The following is a 19,151-nucleotide window of genomic DNA, read 5'->3' as shown; positions in this document are numbered from 1 at the left end:
GGTGGTGGTTTTTTAAAGAAAAAAAAATCCTTTTCAATTTGTTTGGTTCAGGAGTATACAAGCTTAGATTTAAAAATACAAATTTATATTATTCAATCCCAATTTTTACTTTCTAGGCTCTCTAGTGATAGAGAAAAGCCATCGGGATGGGAGATACTAATTTTTGTCTGTGGTTTTAGTGAAGATTGGTTGCTACCGATTTCCACAGGTAGTGTCAAGAGCCTGTTGTCAAATGGTTAGTTTGTTAGTAAACAAATAGTGGCACTGGGTCTCCTCCTCTTCCAGTGATCTGTGCTTCACTTTTGGCTCCTCTTGAAGGGAAATGATAGCAGTGTAGTTTCAAAACATTCATTTCCCTGTTCCAGTGTGGAGTTGGTCCAGTGTGGAGTTGGTCCAGTGTGGAGTTCCAGTGTGGAGTTCACGTTGCATGTTCTGCTGCTTTACCCAGCGCTTTGCTTAGGTGCCCTCAGCTTGTACTAAAAAATCTGGTGCTTTGCTCTTATGACTAGAATTGCTTGGCTTTTAAAAGGCTTTTATATCTTATATGAGGTGTTAGGGCTGGGGAAGGCAGTTCCACAGCTTCCTGAGTTTTCCTTTTATAAGATGAGCTATATCTGATCTTAGGTTCTTCTTGAGGACTCCTGGTTTAGAGTTTGTCATCACACCCGAGGCTTCTCACAGGCTCTGCTAAGCCAGTCTGTTTCTGTCCAGGTAGAAGTAGGTGAGAAGTGAGCAGCAGCTGGATAGATTACTTGATTGTTCCTGTCCATGGCCTTATGTTGAATCCTTATTTTAACTTTTTAGCCATTCAGTATTGGGTTTCAATCTTATTTATCTGATTTTTACATGTATGGCATATGTTTGATTAGATTAGCAGCTGAGATTGTTAAGACTATCTGTATCTTTGAATTCTGGAATTCTATTTGTGCTTGTATAATTCTGAGAATGAGCTTTCCCAGAAAGTGCTTAGCAAGTTTCTTTGGTTCTTTTTTATTGACTGAGGAAATGTGATGAGACAAAAGGTAGGATTCTGTATTTACAATGAAACAAAAGATGAGGCAGTATTTCCATTTATTTCTGTAACCTCCCCTGTCACCCAGTGTTCATGGTAGTGTATAGGATTGTGCATTCTTTAGTGATAGTCTGTTATTTCTGTGTACAGTACAGTGGATGGTCTCTCACTGATTATATGTAAAGGGGAGCAAGGATCCAGATTATCTGCTTTTTAAAAAAACACAAAACAAAACAGTTCTTCATCCCCCGCCCCCCATCTGTTTAAAGGTAGTAACTAAGTATTGTAGATTTTTTCACTTTAAAAGGAATCTTATCTGTTTACCTTGATTAATGGGATAAAAACAATCTCTTCTCAAGCCTCCTAGATACAACCCTCTTCCAAATACAGAGGGAAAGGAAAACAATTTTTTTCTTTCATTTATCTGAAATCATCTATCATGGAAGTCAGGATGTTATTTAATAAATAGGCATTTGGGAGCCGGCGTGTTAAAAAGCCGTCCTTCGCTTTTAACTACCAATGTTGCTCTGTAATTATGGACAAATTCCTCCCTTGTGGGTGTTCTGCCTATCGTATACAGTGCCTAACCTTAGATGATGCTTTAGTGCCTGGTATTCATGCAGCCAGGTATAATCAGCTTAACAGGATGTGTGTAATATAGGAAGTGTGATTTGTGGGGCTGGAGAGATGGCTCAGTGGTTAAGAAGAGCACAGTGAAGCCTGCCGGTGGTGGCGCACACCTTTAATCTCAGCACTCCAGGCCAAATCTTTGAGTTGGAGATCAGCCTGGTCTATAGAGTGAGTTCCAGGACAGCCAGAGTTACCTAGAAAAAGAACAAGGGGGGCTGGAGAGATGGCTCAGTGGTTAAGAGCACTGACGGGTCTTCCAGAGGTCCAGAGGTCCTGAGTTCAATTCCCAGCAACCACATGGTGGCCCACAACCACTTGTAATGAGATCTGGCTCCCTCTTCTGGCCTGCAGGGACACATGCAGACAGAATACTGTATACATAATAAATAAATCTTAAAAAAAAAAAAAAAAAGAACAAGGGGGAGGGGTAGCATAGTGTTCTGGCAGACAGCCTTAGTTCAGTTCCCAGCACCCATAACAGGTGACTCACACTCACTACCTTTAACTCCAGCTTGCTGGAATCAGATCCTTCCTCTTCTGATCTCCTGAGGCACTGTACTTCACTCCACTCATGGATAAACACCCCCCCCCATCTACATAAAACTAAAAGTAAAGCAGAAAATGTGAACTATTTAAGGAATTTGTTCCAGAAAGATCTGTGATTGTGGGGCATTATCAGTACAAAGCCTTCCCTAAAAGAAGTTGAGCATCTTTAATTGGAGAAGCCTGAAATCCCAAGTACTTCAAAAATCCAAAAAGTTTTCAGTACCAGTTTTCAGTTCCACACTTGATCTCATGTAATGTGTTAGTTGAAATGAGGGTGTGCCCAAAACAGTGTATAAACTTGCCTTCATACTGGTGCTTTTAAGATATATATGAAACATAAGTGACTTAGTGTTTAGATTTGTGTGCATTCCCTTTTGTGTGTATTCAGATACTGTAAAATCTGAAGTCTAAAATTTTTCTGGTTCCTACCCTTTGGATAAGGAGAAAATTTGTAGCTCCCATATTATGATTCACCAATCCATTCTTGCATATATTTGATTGATTGCATATATTTAAAAAAAAACAATTTATATATGTTTAGAAGGTAATAAAAAGGAAAACATGCATAATCTAATAATTTTCTTGGTTTAGCTTTTTAAATTTTTTTATTTATTTATGGGTGCATGAGTGAGAATGTGCACCTCAGAGGCCAAAAGTAGTGCATGGGATCTGCTAAAGTTGGAGTTAGAGGTGCTGCCTGACATTGGTGCTAGGAATCATCTCTAATCCTCTGTAAGAGCAGCAAACCCTGAGCTACCTCTCCAGACTCTCAAGTGATATGCAAATGATTTAACTTGTGCCTTGCAGCAGATAGGTTCTGTTAAGAGATTACAGTAAAAATGGCTGGCATGGTGGTATACACCTTTAATCCTAAGATTCCAGAAGCAGAGGCAGAGGCAGACTGATCTCTCTAAGTTAGAGAGCAGCTTGGTCTACATAGCAGATTCCAGGCCAGTCAGAACTACTTAGTGAGACCCTGTCTAAAAACACAAAAATAGTAAGTAAAAATAATAAAAAAAGGATTATAGTTTAAATAAATAAATAAAAAACTGGCCTGGCGGTGGTGGCTCACGCCTTTAAATCCTAGCACTCGAGAGGCAGAGGCAGGTGAATCTTTGTGAGTTTGAGGCCAGCCTGTGAGTTCCAGGACAGGCTCCAAAAGTTACACAGAGAAACCCTGTCTCGAAAAACCAAAAACAAACAAACAAAAACAAAACAAACAAACAAAAAACCCAAACTGGATTTTATTAAGCAGTGTCTATTGAAATGATCATTTACACTACTTGCCTTAGAAGTTACCACAGTATAATTTTTTTTTAATTTTATTTATTTTATTTTACAATACCATTCAGTTCTATATATCAGCCACGGGTTCCCCTATTCTCCCCCCTCCCACCCCCTCCTCTTATCCCTAGCCCACCCCCCATTCCCACCTCCTCCAGGGCAAATCCTCCCCGAGGACTGCGATTTACCTGGTAGATTCAGTCCAGGCAGGTCCAGTCCTTTCCTCCCAGCCTGAGCCAAGTGTCCCTGCATAAGCTCCAGGTTTCAAACAGCCAACTCATGCAATGAGCACAGGACTTGGTCCCACTGTCTAGTTGCCTCCCAAACTGATCAAGCCAATCAACTGTTACACCTATTCAGAGGGCCTGATCCAGTTGGGGGGCCCTCAGCCTTTGGTTCATAGTTCATGTGTTTCCCATTCATTTGGCTATTTTTTTTCAATAATTGAGTAAAACAGAAATTTATTATAAGCCACAGTCATCCTAAGGACCTCCATGCTATATATATAGCTTTCATGGTTCTATGGGTTGTGGTCTGATCTTTATTTTATATCTAGAATCCACTTATGAGTGAGTACATACCATGACTGTCTTTCTGGGTTTGGGTTACCTCACTCAGGATGATTTTTTCTAGTTCCATCCATTTGCCTGCAAATTTCATGCTTTCATTGTTTTTCTCTGCTGAGTAGTACTCCATTATGTATATGTACCACATTTTTTTCATCCATTCTTCCGTTGATGGGCATCTAGGTTGTTTCCAGGTTCTGGCTATTACAAATAGTGCTGCTATGAACATAGCTGAGCATGTATCTTTATGGTATGAATCAGCATTCCTTGGGTATATGCCCAAGAGTGGGATGGCTGGGTCTTGAGGTAGTTCGATTCCTAATTTTCTGAGAAACCGCCATACTGATTTCCACAGTGGTTGTACAAGTTTACATTCCCACCAACAGTGGAGGAGTGTTCCCTTAGCTCCACATCCTCGCCAACATTGACTGTCATTGGTGTTTTTGATCGTAGCCATTCTGACAGGTGTAAGGTGGTATCTCAGAGTCGTTTTGATTTGCATTTCTCTGATGATTAAGGATGTTGAGCATTTCTTTTTTTTTTTTTTTTTTTTTTTGGTTTTTTGAGACAGGGTTTCTCTATGTAGCTTTGCGCCTTTCCTGGAACTCACTTGGTAGCCCAGGCTGGCCTCGAACTCACAGAGATCCGCCTGCCTCTGCCTCCCAAGTGCTGGGATTAAAGGCGTGCGCCACCACCGCCCGGCTTGAGCATTTCTTTAAATGTCTTTCAGCCATTTGTAGTTCTTGTTTTGTGAATTCTCTGTTTAGCTCTTTAGCCCATTTTTTAATCGGACTGTTCAGTATTTTGATGTCTAGTTTCTTGAGTTCTTTATATACTGTGGAGATCAATCCTCTGTCAGATGTGGGGTTGGTGAAGATCTTTTCCCATTCTGTTGGCTGTCTTTTTGTCTTATTGACTGTGTCTTTTGCCCTGCAAAAGCTTCTCAGTTTTGAGAGGTCCCATTTATTAATTGTTGTGCTCAGGGTCACCACAGTATAATTTTAATAATTAGTACACTCAATGCAGAACCTATGGTGTAACTAGTTTGTGGATCTGGGAGGAAGATAAGTGACTATAAGAGTTATACCATTTATTACCCTCCTTTTGTTGTGCTGGGGCCTGAGCCTAGGACCTGACCATGCTAGGTAAATGCTATACCACTGACCCATCCTTAGTTCTGTTTTCTTGATAATATCCCTCGTAACACTGAAGTGTTTTTTGTCTTTTGTTTTGTTTTGTTTTTGTGTGGTGATATTGTGTTCCCCAAAATATTGTGCACCCTAATAAACTTATCTGGAGTCAGAGACTCCACTAGAGTCAGCCACTAGATATAGAGGCCAGAAAATGGTGGCATATACGCCTTTAATCCTAGTATTCCAGAGCCAGAGATCTGTGTGGATCTCTGTGAGTTCAAAGCCACACTAGAAACAGCCAGGCATGGTAATTCATGCCTTGAATCTCAGGAAGTGATGACAGGAAGCAGAAATGTATATAAGGCCTGAGGACCAGGAACTAGAGCCTGGTTAAGCTTTTAGGCTTTTGAGCAGCAGTTCAGCTGAGACCCATTCAGATGAGGACAGAGAGGCTTCCAGTCTGAGGAAACAGGATTAGCCGAGGAATTGGCAAGGTGAGGAAGCTGTAGCTTGTTCTGCTTCTCTGATCTCCCAGCATTCACCCCAATATCTGGCTCTGGGTTTGTTTTTATTAATAAGACCATTTAAGATTCGTGCTACAGTTGGTTTAAGTTTGTCACTTGGTAAATAAAGTTGGATTAAAAAAGAATTTTGAGATTGTGTCTCTTTTTTTTTTTTTTTTGGTTTTTCGAGACAGGGTTTCTCTGTGTAGCTTTGTGCCTTTCCTGGAACTCACTTGGTAGCCCAGGTTGGCCTCGAACTCACAGAGATCCGCCTGGCTCTGCCTCCCGAGTGCTGGGATTAAAGGTGTGCACCACCACCGCCCGGCTAAGATTGTGTCTTTTATTGTTACTGTTTGTTTTGAGATGGATCTTACTATGTAGGGCTAGCCAAGTACTAACTATAGCTCAGGCTTGACTCTAATTTGCAGGAGTCTTCCTGCCTCAGCCTGTTGGGTGTTGGGATTATAGATCTGTATCACCACATCCACTAGATAATGTGTAACTTTAGAGCTTTGAGTCACTTAACATTGCTTGTGATTGATGATGTGAAGTCATAATTCCTTTACATTTTGACCATACTGCATATGCAACTGTGGTCCTTTTAGAGTACAATGGAACAGAATTCTTTTTATCTCAAGGGCTTTTAGTGTGGTACTAGTGCTTGTGTTTATGAATATCACTAGTATAAACTATAGTGCTGCCAGTCATAAAAAGTAGAGCATGTACAGTTCTGTATGTGTATCTGTATATAATCTGTATAAAATTGCATGATAAATGCCTGCTACTGGCTTGTGTATTTATGTATTATAAGTTTTACTACTTAACATGTATTCTTCCCCCCAGTCTAGACCATTTACCTTTTATTAAGGTTGGATGCTCCTTTCCTTAAAAGGCATTTGTTAGAACTGAATTTAGAAATCTAGGCATATATAGATGAATTTTGTTGTTCTTTTAGAACTTCATTTGCTCTCCTGTAAAAGTAATTATGTTAAATGATCTCCTCTTTTAGACTGTTAACAGCCAACAAAAGTTGTAAAATGAAATATTGGGATTCTGTTACCTTCTCAAGCTCTAGAAATTGAGTCAAAAGTATCAGACCAATGTTTGTTCTTGTGGCTCAGAAGGATTTTTTATTTTTAGTGCTGGAGAATGAGCCCTAGGCCTTGCACTGGCTAGGTAAGTGTGCTACCACTGAGCTACATCCCTAGCTCACAACTCACAACTTTTCAAAGAAATAAAAATTTAGTGTTCTGTTGTAAAAAAAAAAAAAAAAAAAAACTAAGTGCAAAGAAAGTGGAGTAAAGGGTGTAATGAACCCTGCCCAGGTCTCATTCTTTATCTCTGGCTGCACTCGCACTCACAGCGGTCTTCCTGCCTCAGCTTCCCTAATGCTGGAACCAGAGTTGTGAGCCTGAGCCACCACAGCCGATTGCTTTTAAAATGCTTTCCTGTATAACACTGTCCACTCCCCCTATCCAGTACAATGACCACAGGTTCTCTAAACTCTAACATCCATTCATATTCACAATTTCCAGTTCAGCTTGAGAAGAGCTTTTCATAGTTGGTTTGTTTAAACATGTAAATGAATGTATACTGTGTTCCTTTGTAGCATATAACTTTTACTGGAATTATAGGCAACTGACTAAAATTACTGGTATTTTTTGCTGTGTGAATCTTTTCTTTAGTTTCTGAACTCAGATTTTTTTTTTTAAAGCTTGCTTACCTCAGCCTGTTATAATGGAGGAAATAGTTAAAGAAGCTTCTCAGTGTCAATTGTGCACTGCACTGTTGAACACAATGCAAACTGTGCTTCTATGTGCAAACCTATAAGCTCACTAGTCAGAACGATGAAGAAACTAGATTCATTTCTCCAAGTGGTATGAAATATGTAATCAATTTTGTGGATATGTTAGAGATGAAATTCATTTAGCATAGAAGTATCAGTCTTAAATGTGTAGTCTGTAGCATTTAATATATTAACCAGGGTTGTGTAGTCATCTTCAGTGTAGATCCAAAACAGTAACCCTGAAAAGAGATCCTCTGCCCAATACACAGACATTCTCCTCTCCATGGATTTCTGTCTTTTGATTATTTATTCCAGATATTTCAGATTCATGGAATCATACCATGTAGTGTGGCCTTTTGTTCTCAGTTTTTTTACTTAGTGTAGTATTTTGGATTTTGGGTCATCCAGGTTGTAGATTGCATCAGTGCCTCATTTATGGCTGAATAATATTCCATTGCTCTGTATATATATATAGATTCTGTCCATTGGTGGGCATTCTTTTTGTTAATGTACATAATATAGCTATGAACATTCATTTATAGATGCTTGCCTGAACACCTCTTTTCAGGTTGAATATGTATCCAGGCATGAGCTTGATAAGTTACAATAATAATAATTCTTTGAGTCTCCAATTGTTTTCTAAGCACCTATACCACATCAGCTCGTTTCTTAATATACTTGCCAACAGCTTTGTATCCTTCCTCCTCTCTTTCTTAAATAGCCAGCTTAGTGGCTGTGTGTAGTGGTGGCAGTGTGTTTGGTTGATTAATTTTGGTTTTTATTTGTGACAGGGTATAGCTCAGAATGCCTTGAGACTCCAGGTTTTCTTGCCTCAGCTTCCTGAATGCTGGGATTACAGGTGTTCATCACTGTGCCCAGCTTCCACTGTGGATTTTATGTTTGATTGTTATTCTCTAGTTACCCTGTGTTGGCCATATTAGCTCTTTGGACACAAATCTCTGGGAATGCTTTATCCAGTTCTCAGTAAGCTGTCTTTTTTTTTTTTAATTGTCAAATTGTAAGAATTCTTAATATAATTGGGATAATAAAATCATCTGTGCTTAGTTTCATTTATACTCGTGTGTGTTTTTTGTCATATACATTATCATGTATGTAGATTTGTATATCTATTACCACAGTTAAGATAAAGAGAGCATCACTGCTGGGATTGGTCATATTCTCCATGTATTACAGCATCCATCTCCTCCTGCATACCCCACCCATGCCCGTTCATAACCTCTGCTAATCACAGATCTGTTTTATATTTCTAAAATTTTGTTCTTTAAAGAATGTTGTATAAATGGAGCAATGGATGGATTTAATTTTGGGGTAGTAGAGTTGTTTCTTTCCACTCATCCTGATTGTTTTGAGTTTCATCTAACTTGTTGCATGTATCAATAGTTTGTTTTATTTTGTTGCTGACTATTATTTCATATAATGTTAATGAACCATGGTTTGTTTAACCCTTCACCTACTAAAGGACATATACATTATTTGCATTTTTTCACTGTTAAGAAGTTACCATATAAATTTGTCTACAACTTTCTCTGTAAACATAAGCTTTAATTACTTAGTGGTTCTTATGTAAGCCTATATTTGTCAAGTTTTTTGTGTTGTTTTAAACGCGCGCGCGCGCGCACACACACACACACACACACACACACACACACACACACACACACAAAATGGGTAGACTTTTTTTTGAGAGTGGCCATGGCATTCTGCCAGCTGTGCCTGAACTGTCCAGTTCTTTCTATCCTTACCAGCATTGTTATCACTTTGGGAGTGCAACATTCTGATTGGTATACATGGGTTTAACTTTCATTTCCTAAATGACTTGTAGAGTGCCTTTATTGGCGCCTGCATATTCTCTTAAATAGACTGTCTCTTTATACCTTTTGCTTTTTATACCTTTCTAATTGGATTATTTGGGGTTTTGCTGTTGAGTTTGGAAGGTTTTTGAAACTTGTTCTGGAATTAGCCCCCCTTTTCTTTTAGATTATGTGCTTTGCACACACAACTCCCTCAGCTCGTTTTCTTCATTCTTTTATGGATGGTCTTTCCAACTGCAGAAGTTTTTAATTTTGATGAGTTTCAACCTTTTCCCTGTCTTTTCCTCAGAGGTTCTGTTTTTTAAATTCACAATGCGCTTACTCATACAGAGCCTGAGACTGCAGTTATATTTGAGGGTGTCCATTTGCACCAGCTCATTTGTGGGGAAGGTGAGCTTCACTTTAAATGGCTTAGTACCCTGTACAAAGAGAGTAGCCATATTTCTATGAAGAGCATTTTTGTTTTTTCTCTTCTGTTCCAGTGATCTGTGTTTTATCAGTATACCAGTGTAGTTTTGGTTATTTTAGCTACATTGTAAGCCCTGAAATTTGGTAAAATGATGCCTCCCACTTTACAAATAAGAAAAAAAAATGTTTTCTTAGCTATTCTAAGTCCTTTGCCTTCACATATAAATTTTTTAGTTGTCTGTACTGGCTGTGTCTTAAAGATCTTGCTGGAGTTTTCCTTAACCCCGTATATAGTTTTGGAGAGAGAATTTTCTTAGTGTTGTTGAGTCTTCTATCAATGAATATGATTCCTCTATTTAATCTCTCTTTGTATTTCTTTCGTCAGCATTTTATAGTTTTTAACATACTAGTTATGTGCACATTTTGTTAAATTTAATATTTTCATTTGCTTTGGAGTAGATATAAATGCATGGTGGCTTTCCTTTCTTCAGGTAAATTTTTTTTTTTTCTCAAGACAGGGTTTTCCTGTGTTGTTTTGGTTTCTGTCCTGGATCTCTCTCTCTGTAGATCAGGCTGGCCTCAAACTCACAGAGATCCGCCTGACTCTGCCTCCCAAGTGCTGGGATTAAAAGCTTGTACCACCACTGCCTGGCTGGGTAAATTTTTAAAAGTTAACTTTTAGTGTGCTGAAGAGATGGCTCAGGAGTAAAGAGTGTATATTGCTCTTCCAGAAGACCTAAGTTCAGCTCCCAGCACTAATTTTGAGTATCTTCTAACTACCTATAACTCCAGCTCCAAGGGATCCAGTGCCCTCTTTTGGTCTCTGTGAGCACTTACATACTTGCACATACCTTCACATACCTTCATATAGACAAACACTTATACAGATAATTAAAAATAAAAATCTTAAAATAACTTTAGAATTAGAGAAAATTGGTAATGATAGTGCAGAATCTCTGTATATTCAATACTGACTTTTCTCCATGTAGTACATCTCCTTTGCTGTTGATAAAACACCATGACCAAGGCAGCTTACAAAAGAAAACATCTTAATTGGGCTTATGGTGTCAGAGGGTTAGAGTCCGTGATAGTGAAGCAAACTCATGGCAGCTGAAACAACTGAGAGCTCACAGGAGGCAGAGAACCCTCAAAGCCTGCGCCCACTGACACACCTCCTCCAATAAGGCCTAATCTTTCCCAAACAGTTCCACTAACTAGGGACCAAGTCTTCAAAGATGTGAGCCTGTGGGGGGCCATTATTCAAACTACCATGCCCTATTAACATAGCAGCATGATGTTCTTCTTACAATTAAGAAACTAGTATGAATTAACTGTAGTGCTGAATTTGTTTAGATTTCTTTTGCTTTTACTGGCTGTATTAAATCTGTACCACATGTTTTGTGGTAAATTTTTCTTTAGGCTCATTTTATCTATGGTAGTTCATCATACTTCATTATCTCGTTGATGTTGGTAATTTGACCAAGCTAGGATCTGTCAGGGTTCTACTCTGTGAAGTTCTATTCTTTCCATATTTAGTCTGTGGAAGGAAGTCATTGTGCATGGCCCACAGTATTAGGAGTGGGAAAGTATGTTCTCCAACCTGGATTGTGGAGTTTTATGTAGTTTATTTAGTCTTTATTTCTTGCTCATTCACCCATTTGTTTATCTCTCAGCATGAACTAGTGGCTATTTTATTACTTTGTCTTGTAAGTCAGATTTCTTTGCTGTTTTGTAGTCCTAAGGATCAAATTTAAGATCTCACAGGTGTAGGCAAGAATGCTAGCAACCACTGAGCTATTCTACCAGCCCTTTGCTTATAATTTAATACTGTGTTTAATTTGATACATCAGTTAACTAATTTACTGTTTTTTATTGGTCATTGGGGGCTCTTTGAGTTGTTCATATTCCCAGGTGCCACGTACCCAGAATTCTGTGTGTTTATGTGTTGACTTTCCTCAGTTTTATTTAGTCTATTTCTTACTTTCTGGTGCTCCAAGATGCTTCAGGCTTAACTTATCTGTGTTTTATATCAGCCAGAGAATCAGCCATTTTTGTGTTTTTATCAGCAACTGATAATTCTCAGTCACTTGGATTTTAGCCTTTGGAATAGATGTAGAATGCCATCTCCTTGTTTTAATTTGATTTTCCCTTTACTGAGCTTTGTTTTCATTTACATCTTTTTCAGTGTTTATCTTTTTGGCAGTACAACTTCATATCTTTTGCCCATATTTAGCTGGGTGCTCTTAAGAGTTCTTTGTATATTTTAGATACAAGTGTTAACAATATAGCGTTTTCATTTTTAAAATGTATCTTCTTTAGAAGTGTTTAATAAAGCTTGTTATTTTTCTTTTATGGCTATAGGAGTTTCATTTTTAAAATGCCTTTTTTTTTTTTTTTTTTTTTTTTTTTTTTTTTTTTTGGTCTAAAACCTCATTGCCAAGCCTCAAGATCAACAAACACATTTTGTGTTTTGCTGTTTGGTTTTCCTCTTTTGCACACTAGTTGAAAAGGAATTGTTAGTCAATTGCCTTTCCTTTTCTGTCATGGATTAGGTAATTATGTTTGTATTGGTTTGTTTCTAAACTGTTCTATTGGCCATGCATGTGTTCTTTTGTCTGATAGCATGCTGCCGTGATAATGCTGCCGTGATAGCTTTCAGTTTAAGTCTTAGTAGTAGATAATGAGTTTTCCAATTTTGCTCTCAGTATGGTATTTACTATTTTAAGTTGTTTGATATTCCATATATACATTGACTGAGTGTGGTAATGCCTGTAATCCCATCTATTTAGAAGACTGAGATAGGAGAATCACCAGCCTGAGCTATGCACAGTAAATCCAAAGTTTTGAAAATGAAAATTGGGCTGAAGATATGGCACTGTGTTCAATCCCTATTATATATTGGGAGAATATTTTGGAAGTGTTCGAGTTAAGACTTAGTCATATTGTGCTTGATGGATCTAATTGTGTTTGAGTTTACTGAAAAATTAGAAGTTAAATTATTTCCTTTTGGGGGAGAAGACAATATAGTTAAGTTTGAGCTTGTCACTGGGGGGATGCTTTCTAATTATATGGCTTTTGTGCTTATCATATTTAAGCTTCACTTCTTAAAATTGTTAGTAGCATTAAGAGAGAATGTCTAGTATGTGTAGCAGGTGGTTATCACAATGCTTGATATTTGGTAAGCATTCAGAAACTATTATTCTTTTGTTTTAGCCAGAAGTTGTCTTTTAGACTTGATACTATACATAGATAATTATGTGTACTATTATTGTAGGGTTCTTTGTTGATGAATACTCTGGGATGGTAGTGAAACAGAGACAATCCCTCATGTTCTTTTTAGGAGGCAAATATAGTTATGTGAGGGCTGGTAATATTTTGGAGGTGAAGTGCCAACCTTCAGCCTTCCTTTTCTCCTAATTTTCAGAAACTGTTGTGTGAAATATTGGCAGAGGTGCCTTTAGGGCAACTCTTTATTGCCTAGGGCTACCCTTAGATTCTTACTATCTGATATGACATGAACATATTCTTTAATTCTTTTCTACTCCTTTTTGTATACTTGTAGTTTTAAGTGTTACAGATTTCGTCCCCTTTATGTTTATTAGATTTGAATCTTGTTAGCATTGGTACAAGTCAGATGCCCATTATGTTCTTACTACAGTTACATACAGAAGCTCCCTCGCTGGATCTTTTACTTCCTAGTAGTCGGGGCTGTGCCCGCTGTACCATGCTCTTGGCCGTGTTAACGTCTTTTCCTATTGTATTGCTTATTTTCAAGCTGCTTTACCAGGATTTAACTTCCCCATTTTAGATGTGCAAACAGTTCAGAGTCAATAAGTGTCCAGTGGGACATATTTTAATTCTGTTTACTCATAAAAGCATTAAGTTCCTTTATTTCTTGATTTACAGTTTGCTATCCTCTCTAGTAAGTTTCTTGAAGTTAAATTCTGTATTATTGATATTTTGTTATATCATCTTTTCATTGTATAGGAAGAAGTTAATTTATTTTTCTTCAAAGGTTTTCTTTACCAGATTAAACAATATAAGGCATTCCTCTGTTCCATAAATCTTTTAATGTCTTTTTTAAAAAATTGTACTTTCTTTTTATGTGTATAGGTATTTTGCTTGCAAGTATGTTTGTACACCCCATGAGTCCCTTGTGTTGGAGGAGGCCAGAAGAAGGCAATTGGATCCTTTGGAATTGGAGTTATAGTTGGGTGTTGGGAAGAGCAGTCGGTGTTGTCCTTACTGCTGAACCATCTCTCCAGCCCCTATCTATTGATGTCTTAATGTGTCATCCAAATGAATTTGACATATACTGTTTTGTGCTTGTACATTTCAGAATGACTGACCTTGGTTTTCTGTAGATTTTAACTTGACTGGAACTTTGATTACTCAAAATGGTATAGGTGGGGACACTGTAGACTGAGTCAGAAATGTGGAAGATTGAAAGTGGGTTTGGTTCTATATTGGGCACGTGTCTGTCTATGTGTGTATGTATGCTAAGTGTTTCATTTAGTGAACCATACTTAACCCACGTAAACTTATATGAGCAGTCATCTTTTCCTTAAGGCATTCAGATTTTTGTGCATTCCAGTTTTATCAACTAGTCAAGTGAGCTAATAGACTAGTTGGTTTCTCAAGTTCTTCTGAGTTCTCTAATTTTTGCTGTTTCAGGTGAAAAATGTATAAGGGTCCAAATATTTAGGTATTGTAACTGATAGCCAAAGAATAAGGCCTGTTTTATACTTTAGTTCTTTTGTGTTTTATAAAGAAAACTCCATTCAGGTGTGTGCATGTAGACAAACACGTTTATTATCTATGGAAGTTACTCTTTCCCTTCATTGCCTGGGCTGTTTGCTCATTTGTTTTAGGGTTAGGCTCTTTATTCCCACCTTCTGACTTTGGTGTACTGACCTTTATGGAGGAAGACAGAGTTTGATAAGTGTGTAACCGTGCTGTTGTGAGAGAACTTGATGAGTGTTTGTTTCTCTGTGCTGCTAATAAGTGGACAGGGTGCAGAAATACCAAGGAAGTGTCTGTGTAAGGGATCTGGTAGATGATTTGCTGTTGAGTAACATTTGGTCTTTGTTTTCATTTAAGTACCAAGGATGATATTGATTTTGGCGCCTTGGCTGCAGAAATAGAAGGAGCTGGTGCTGCCAAGGAACAGGAGCCTCAGAAATCAAAGGGGAAGAAGAAAAAGGAGAAAAAGAAGCAAGACTTTGAGTATGTTTTTAAAAAAACATTCCATTTTTCATATCTTGAGTACTGGAGTCATCTAATGATTTCAGTACTTCAAAATGTATTTTCTTCCTTTTCTAGTGAGAATGATATTCTGAGAGAACTGGAAGAATTGTCTCTGGAAGCCCAAGGCATCAGAGCTGACAGAGAAGCTGCTCCAGTCAAGGTGAAAGCTGTTACCATCATGTCTCCCACTCTGTTTTCTTCGTAGTGCTGTTTTAGGAGCTGCACGGGGATCCTGTGATTGTAGATAGGTTCATAGTTTTTACAAAACAGGTCAAAGGAAGGAACCAAGTAGTCTGAAAGACGCCATATGCTTAGAGCCTTTGACAAATAAATTTTGGGAATCTAGGCGTACTTAATGTTGTATTGCCTATTGATAAAATTGGTACATTCGGGGACAGTGATGACATTTCCCACCTCCACCTTCCATTTTCTACGTTATATTTCATTACTGTTTCAGGGTACATGGATTTTGAGATGTATGGTGAATATGAGTTGTGTAATAGGCCTACACGAGTGTCTATTGTGTGGTTGGATTTTTTCTATTTTTTTCTTTTTAGATTTATTTATTTTATGTGTATGAATGTTTTGCCTGCATATATGTATGTACACCATATGTGTGCCTGGTGCCCATGGAGGTCAGAGAGAGGGCATCAGATCCATTGGAGGAGTTATAGATGGTTGTGAGCTGACATGTGGGTGCGGGAACCAAACCTGGGTCCTTTGCAAGAGCAACAATTGCTCTTAACTCCTTAGCTGTATCTCCTGCCTCGCCCCATACTTTAATATTTTTATAAAACAAGACAAAAAATCGTGCTTCCAAGCCAGGCGGTTGTGGTGGTGCACGCCTTTAATCCCAGCACCCGGGAGGCAGAAACAGGCAGATCTCTGTGAGTTTGAGGCCATCCTGGTTTACAGAGCAGGTTTCAGGATAACCAGGGTGACACAGAGAAACCTTGTCTTGAAAAACAAAATCATGCTTCCATGAAATGCATTTAAAAATGTGTACTGAGGGAAGTACTTGACTCTGGGGAGGTCCTCATTATTTTTAAGGGATGACAATCTGTTGATATTTCTAACAAGGGAAACTTTTTAGCCTACAGAAAACAATGAAGAAGAATCTGCCTCAAAACAAGATAAAAAGAAGAAAGGACAGAAGGGCAAAAAAACAAGTTTTGATGATAATGATAGTGAAGAATTGGAAGATAAAGACTCAAAATCAAAAAAGACTGCAAAATCTAAAGTGGAAATATTCTCCGGGAGTGATGATGATGATGATTCTAATAAACTTTCTAAGAAAGCTAAAAAAGCTCAGAAATCAAATAAAAAATGGGATGAATCAGAAGAGGATGAAGATAATAGTAAAAGAAGTAAAGAGCGTTCTAGAGTAAACTCTTCGGGTGAAAGTGGTGGTGAATCAGATGAATTTTTGCATTCCAGAAAAGGACAGAAAAAAAATCAGAAAAACAAGCCACTTCCTAATGTTGAGAGTGGGAATGAAGATGATGACTCCTTCAAAATTAAGACAGTGGCCCAAAAGAAGGCAGAAAAGAAAGAGCGTGAGAAAAAAAAGAGAGATGAAGAAAAAATGAAATTGCGGAAGTTGAAAGAAAAAGAAGAGCTAGAAAAAGGAAAAAAGGACCAGAGTAAACAGAAAGAACCTCAGAAGAAATCTGAAGAGGAAGGTTTGAAACTCAAAGAGACTCCTGATACAGGAGCTGCCTCTGAGGAGAAAGGAGACACTACCACTGTAGAAGGTTGGTAATAACCACAAAAGAAAGCCTTTGGCTCATGTCTAGTCTAAGTTGTGATCATGGTGCTGTGATAGTATTTTGTGACATGTATGTGTGAGTACACTCCCCTGTGCATTCGGATATGGAGGCCAGGGGCCAATTTTAGGTCCCTACCGCCATCACAATCCATCCTACATTTTAAAGAAATTATCTTTTTATTCTTTGAGATTATAATATCATGACATTTCTCCCTTCTCTTTCTTCCTTCTAAACCTTTCCACATATGCCTGTTTGCTCTCTTTCAAATTCATGGCCTATTTTTTTTTTCATTACTTGCTGTGTGATTGTCTCTCCCAGGAGTGTCAGAAACTACACTCTTAAAGTGTCACCAGCATGACTGCTTAAACATGAGTTGAATAAGGACAGCAACAAATAAACATGCTAATAGGGAAGGGCAAGCTCATGCCTCATCCCTGCACGAAGAACTACCAGCCACTAAGGAATGCTGCAATCATGATCAATAGTCTTCGATCTTACTTTTTCAGACAGGCTATCTCACTGATGATAGAGTTAGTGTTTCAGCCAGGTTGGTGGAGCTTCGGGGTCCATGTCTCTCTCTGCCTTCCCTTGTATTGGATTTACAAATGTGTGCTGCCATGCCTGGCTTTTTAAGTAGTTGGGGATATGATCTGAATTCCTCATGTTTGCATGGCAAGCACTTTACTCATTAAACCATTTCTCCAGGCTGTTTATTTATACATTAGAAATTTAATAAAAATTTATTATGACTATTTTTGCTATTAATGATGACTAAGTGGCCAAAGAAAAAATTTCCTTCCCAAAACTCATGTCAGATGATATCTCTAAATTCTTTCCTTTTTTATTAAAAACAAAACAGTTTAACTTGTGAAATAGAAAAGTAAAAAATAAATTAAGAGACTTAAATTAGTTAAATCACTTAGGTGGTAATGATCACATTTTTGTTTCTCTTTTTTTAAAAATAAATTTATTTCATTTATTCATTTTTTTTTTAATGTGTGGGCGTACATGTGCCACATTGTATGTGTAGAGGTCAGAGAGGACCACTTTTAGAAGTCAGTTCTCTATTACCATGTCAGTTCCAGGGATCAGACGCTGTTAGACTTGGCAGCAATCCCCTTTACTTGCTGAACCATGTTACTGGCCCCTCTTTTGTCTTTTTCAGTAGTTGAAATAAATTGATCAGTAATTGAAATCTAAACATCCTAGCTGATTGCTTTCTCTTAGAATAAATATATCTAAATATTAGGTGGTTTAGATTTTTTTAAAAGAATAGCTTTTTCTTAGATTAGAAAGCTTTTAGTCAAAAAAACCCAATGACCTAAGTTTTTAGCTACTGAAAGTTTTATTGTCTGAATTTTGAGGAGAAACACTGTCACAGGAATATCACCAACTTTCTTTAGTGTTTTTTTTTTTTTAATATGTATTATGTGTACAGTGTTCCACCTGCATGTATTCCTGAAGGCCAGAAGAGGGCACCAGACCTCATTATTGGTGGTTGTGAGCCACCATATGGTTGCTGGGAATTGAAGCCAGTGCTCTTAACTTCTGAGCCATCTCTTCAATGTTTTTGAAGTATAATTATATTTTTGTATTTTGTTTGAATATCCCCATATTCTAGTTATCATTTTCATCATCCCCATTTAACAGAAGTGTTATAGCAACTAAATGGGTGTAAGCTAAGCTGATTTTTTTTTTTTTTTTTTTTTTTTAGAATTTCAGTCATGTGCTGTGATTACCAAACTGAGAGATATCTGAAATGCAATGTCTTGTTGCCTTTTTGCTGCTGACAGGGTCTGTGTGTCATCTTGTGTTCATTGGATGTCTCAGAACAATGCTAGCATTGCAGGTGCCCCAGTGGCCAGCTATGATGTCTGTTGTACTGGTACTGATGGATTGAGGCACTCCAGTCTCAGGACACCGTGCTGCATGTCACTCCAGTGCACCGGCCTCAGAAGCTTTGTCTCACGGTGGTCCTTGAACCCTGGCTAGTGTTTACTCATTGATAGAGAAAGCAAATTGAGTTCTTGCCTTTATTTCTTTGTTTTGGTAGATGACAATGAAGGAGACAAAAAGAAAAAAGATAAGAAGAAAAAGAAAACAGAGAAAGATACAAAAGAGAAAGAGAAAGAAAAGAAGAAAGGCCCTAGCAAGTCCACTGTGAAAGCTATCCAAGAAGCTCTGTCTAGGCTTAAAGAGGAGGAGGAGAGACAGAAGAGAGAAGAGGAAGAGCGGATTAAGCGGCTTGAAGAGCTAGAAGCCAAACGAAAAGAAGAGGTATGTTTTCATGGAGTTGAAAACACTGACAGTGAGTTTTCCTTGAGACCCGTCCTGTAAATATTCTCTAGTGTACATCTAACCATGTATAGTGGAACAGGCATTCATTTATACTAACTGCTCGGATATAAGTAATAAGATGGAAGAGGTATAAGAAA

General features: G+C 38.0%; 1 protein-coding gene across 2 annotated transcripts in view; it reads left to right on the top strand.

Annotated features, from left to right (window-relative positions):
• Nucleotides 1-19,151, top strand: part of Eif5b (eukaryotic translation initiation factor 5B) — a 53,598-nt gene that overhangs the window by 2,185 nt on the left and 32,262 nt on the right. For both annotated transcript variants that reach the window (XM_076557442.1, XM_076557441.1), the window contains exons 2-5: nucleotides 14,801-14,926; nucleotides 15,023-15,107; nucleotides 16,041-16,701; nucleotides 18,770-18,993. In XM_076557442.1, coding sequence (XP_076413557.1) covers nucleotides 14,801-14,926; nucleotides 15,023-15,107; nucleotides 16,041-16,701; nucleotides 18,770-18,993 — 1,096 coding nt within the window. The remainder of the gene's footprint in view (nucleotides 1-14,800; nucleotides 14,927-15,022; nucleotides 15,108-16,040; nucleotides 16,702-18,769; nucleotides 18,994-19,151) is intronic.

Source organism: Peromyscus maniculatus, chromosome 21, assembly GCF_049852395.1.
Source record: "Peromyscus maniculatus bairdii isolate BWxNUB_F1_BW_parent chromosome 21, HU_Pman_BW_mat_3.1, whole genome shotgun sequence".
Classification (NCBI taxonomy): Eukaryota; Metazoa; Chordata; class Mammalia; order Rodentia; family Cricetidae; genus Peromyscus; species Peromyscus maniculatus.
This window is presented reverse-complemented; position numbering and strand designations above follow the sequence as displayed.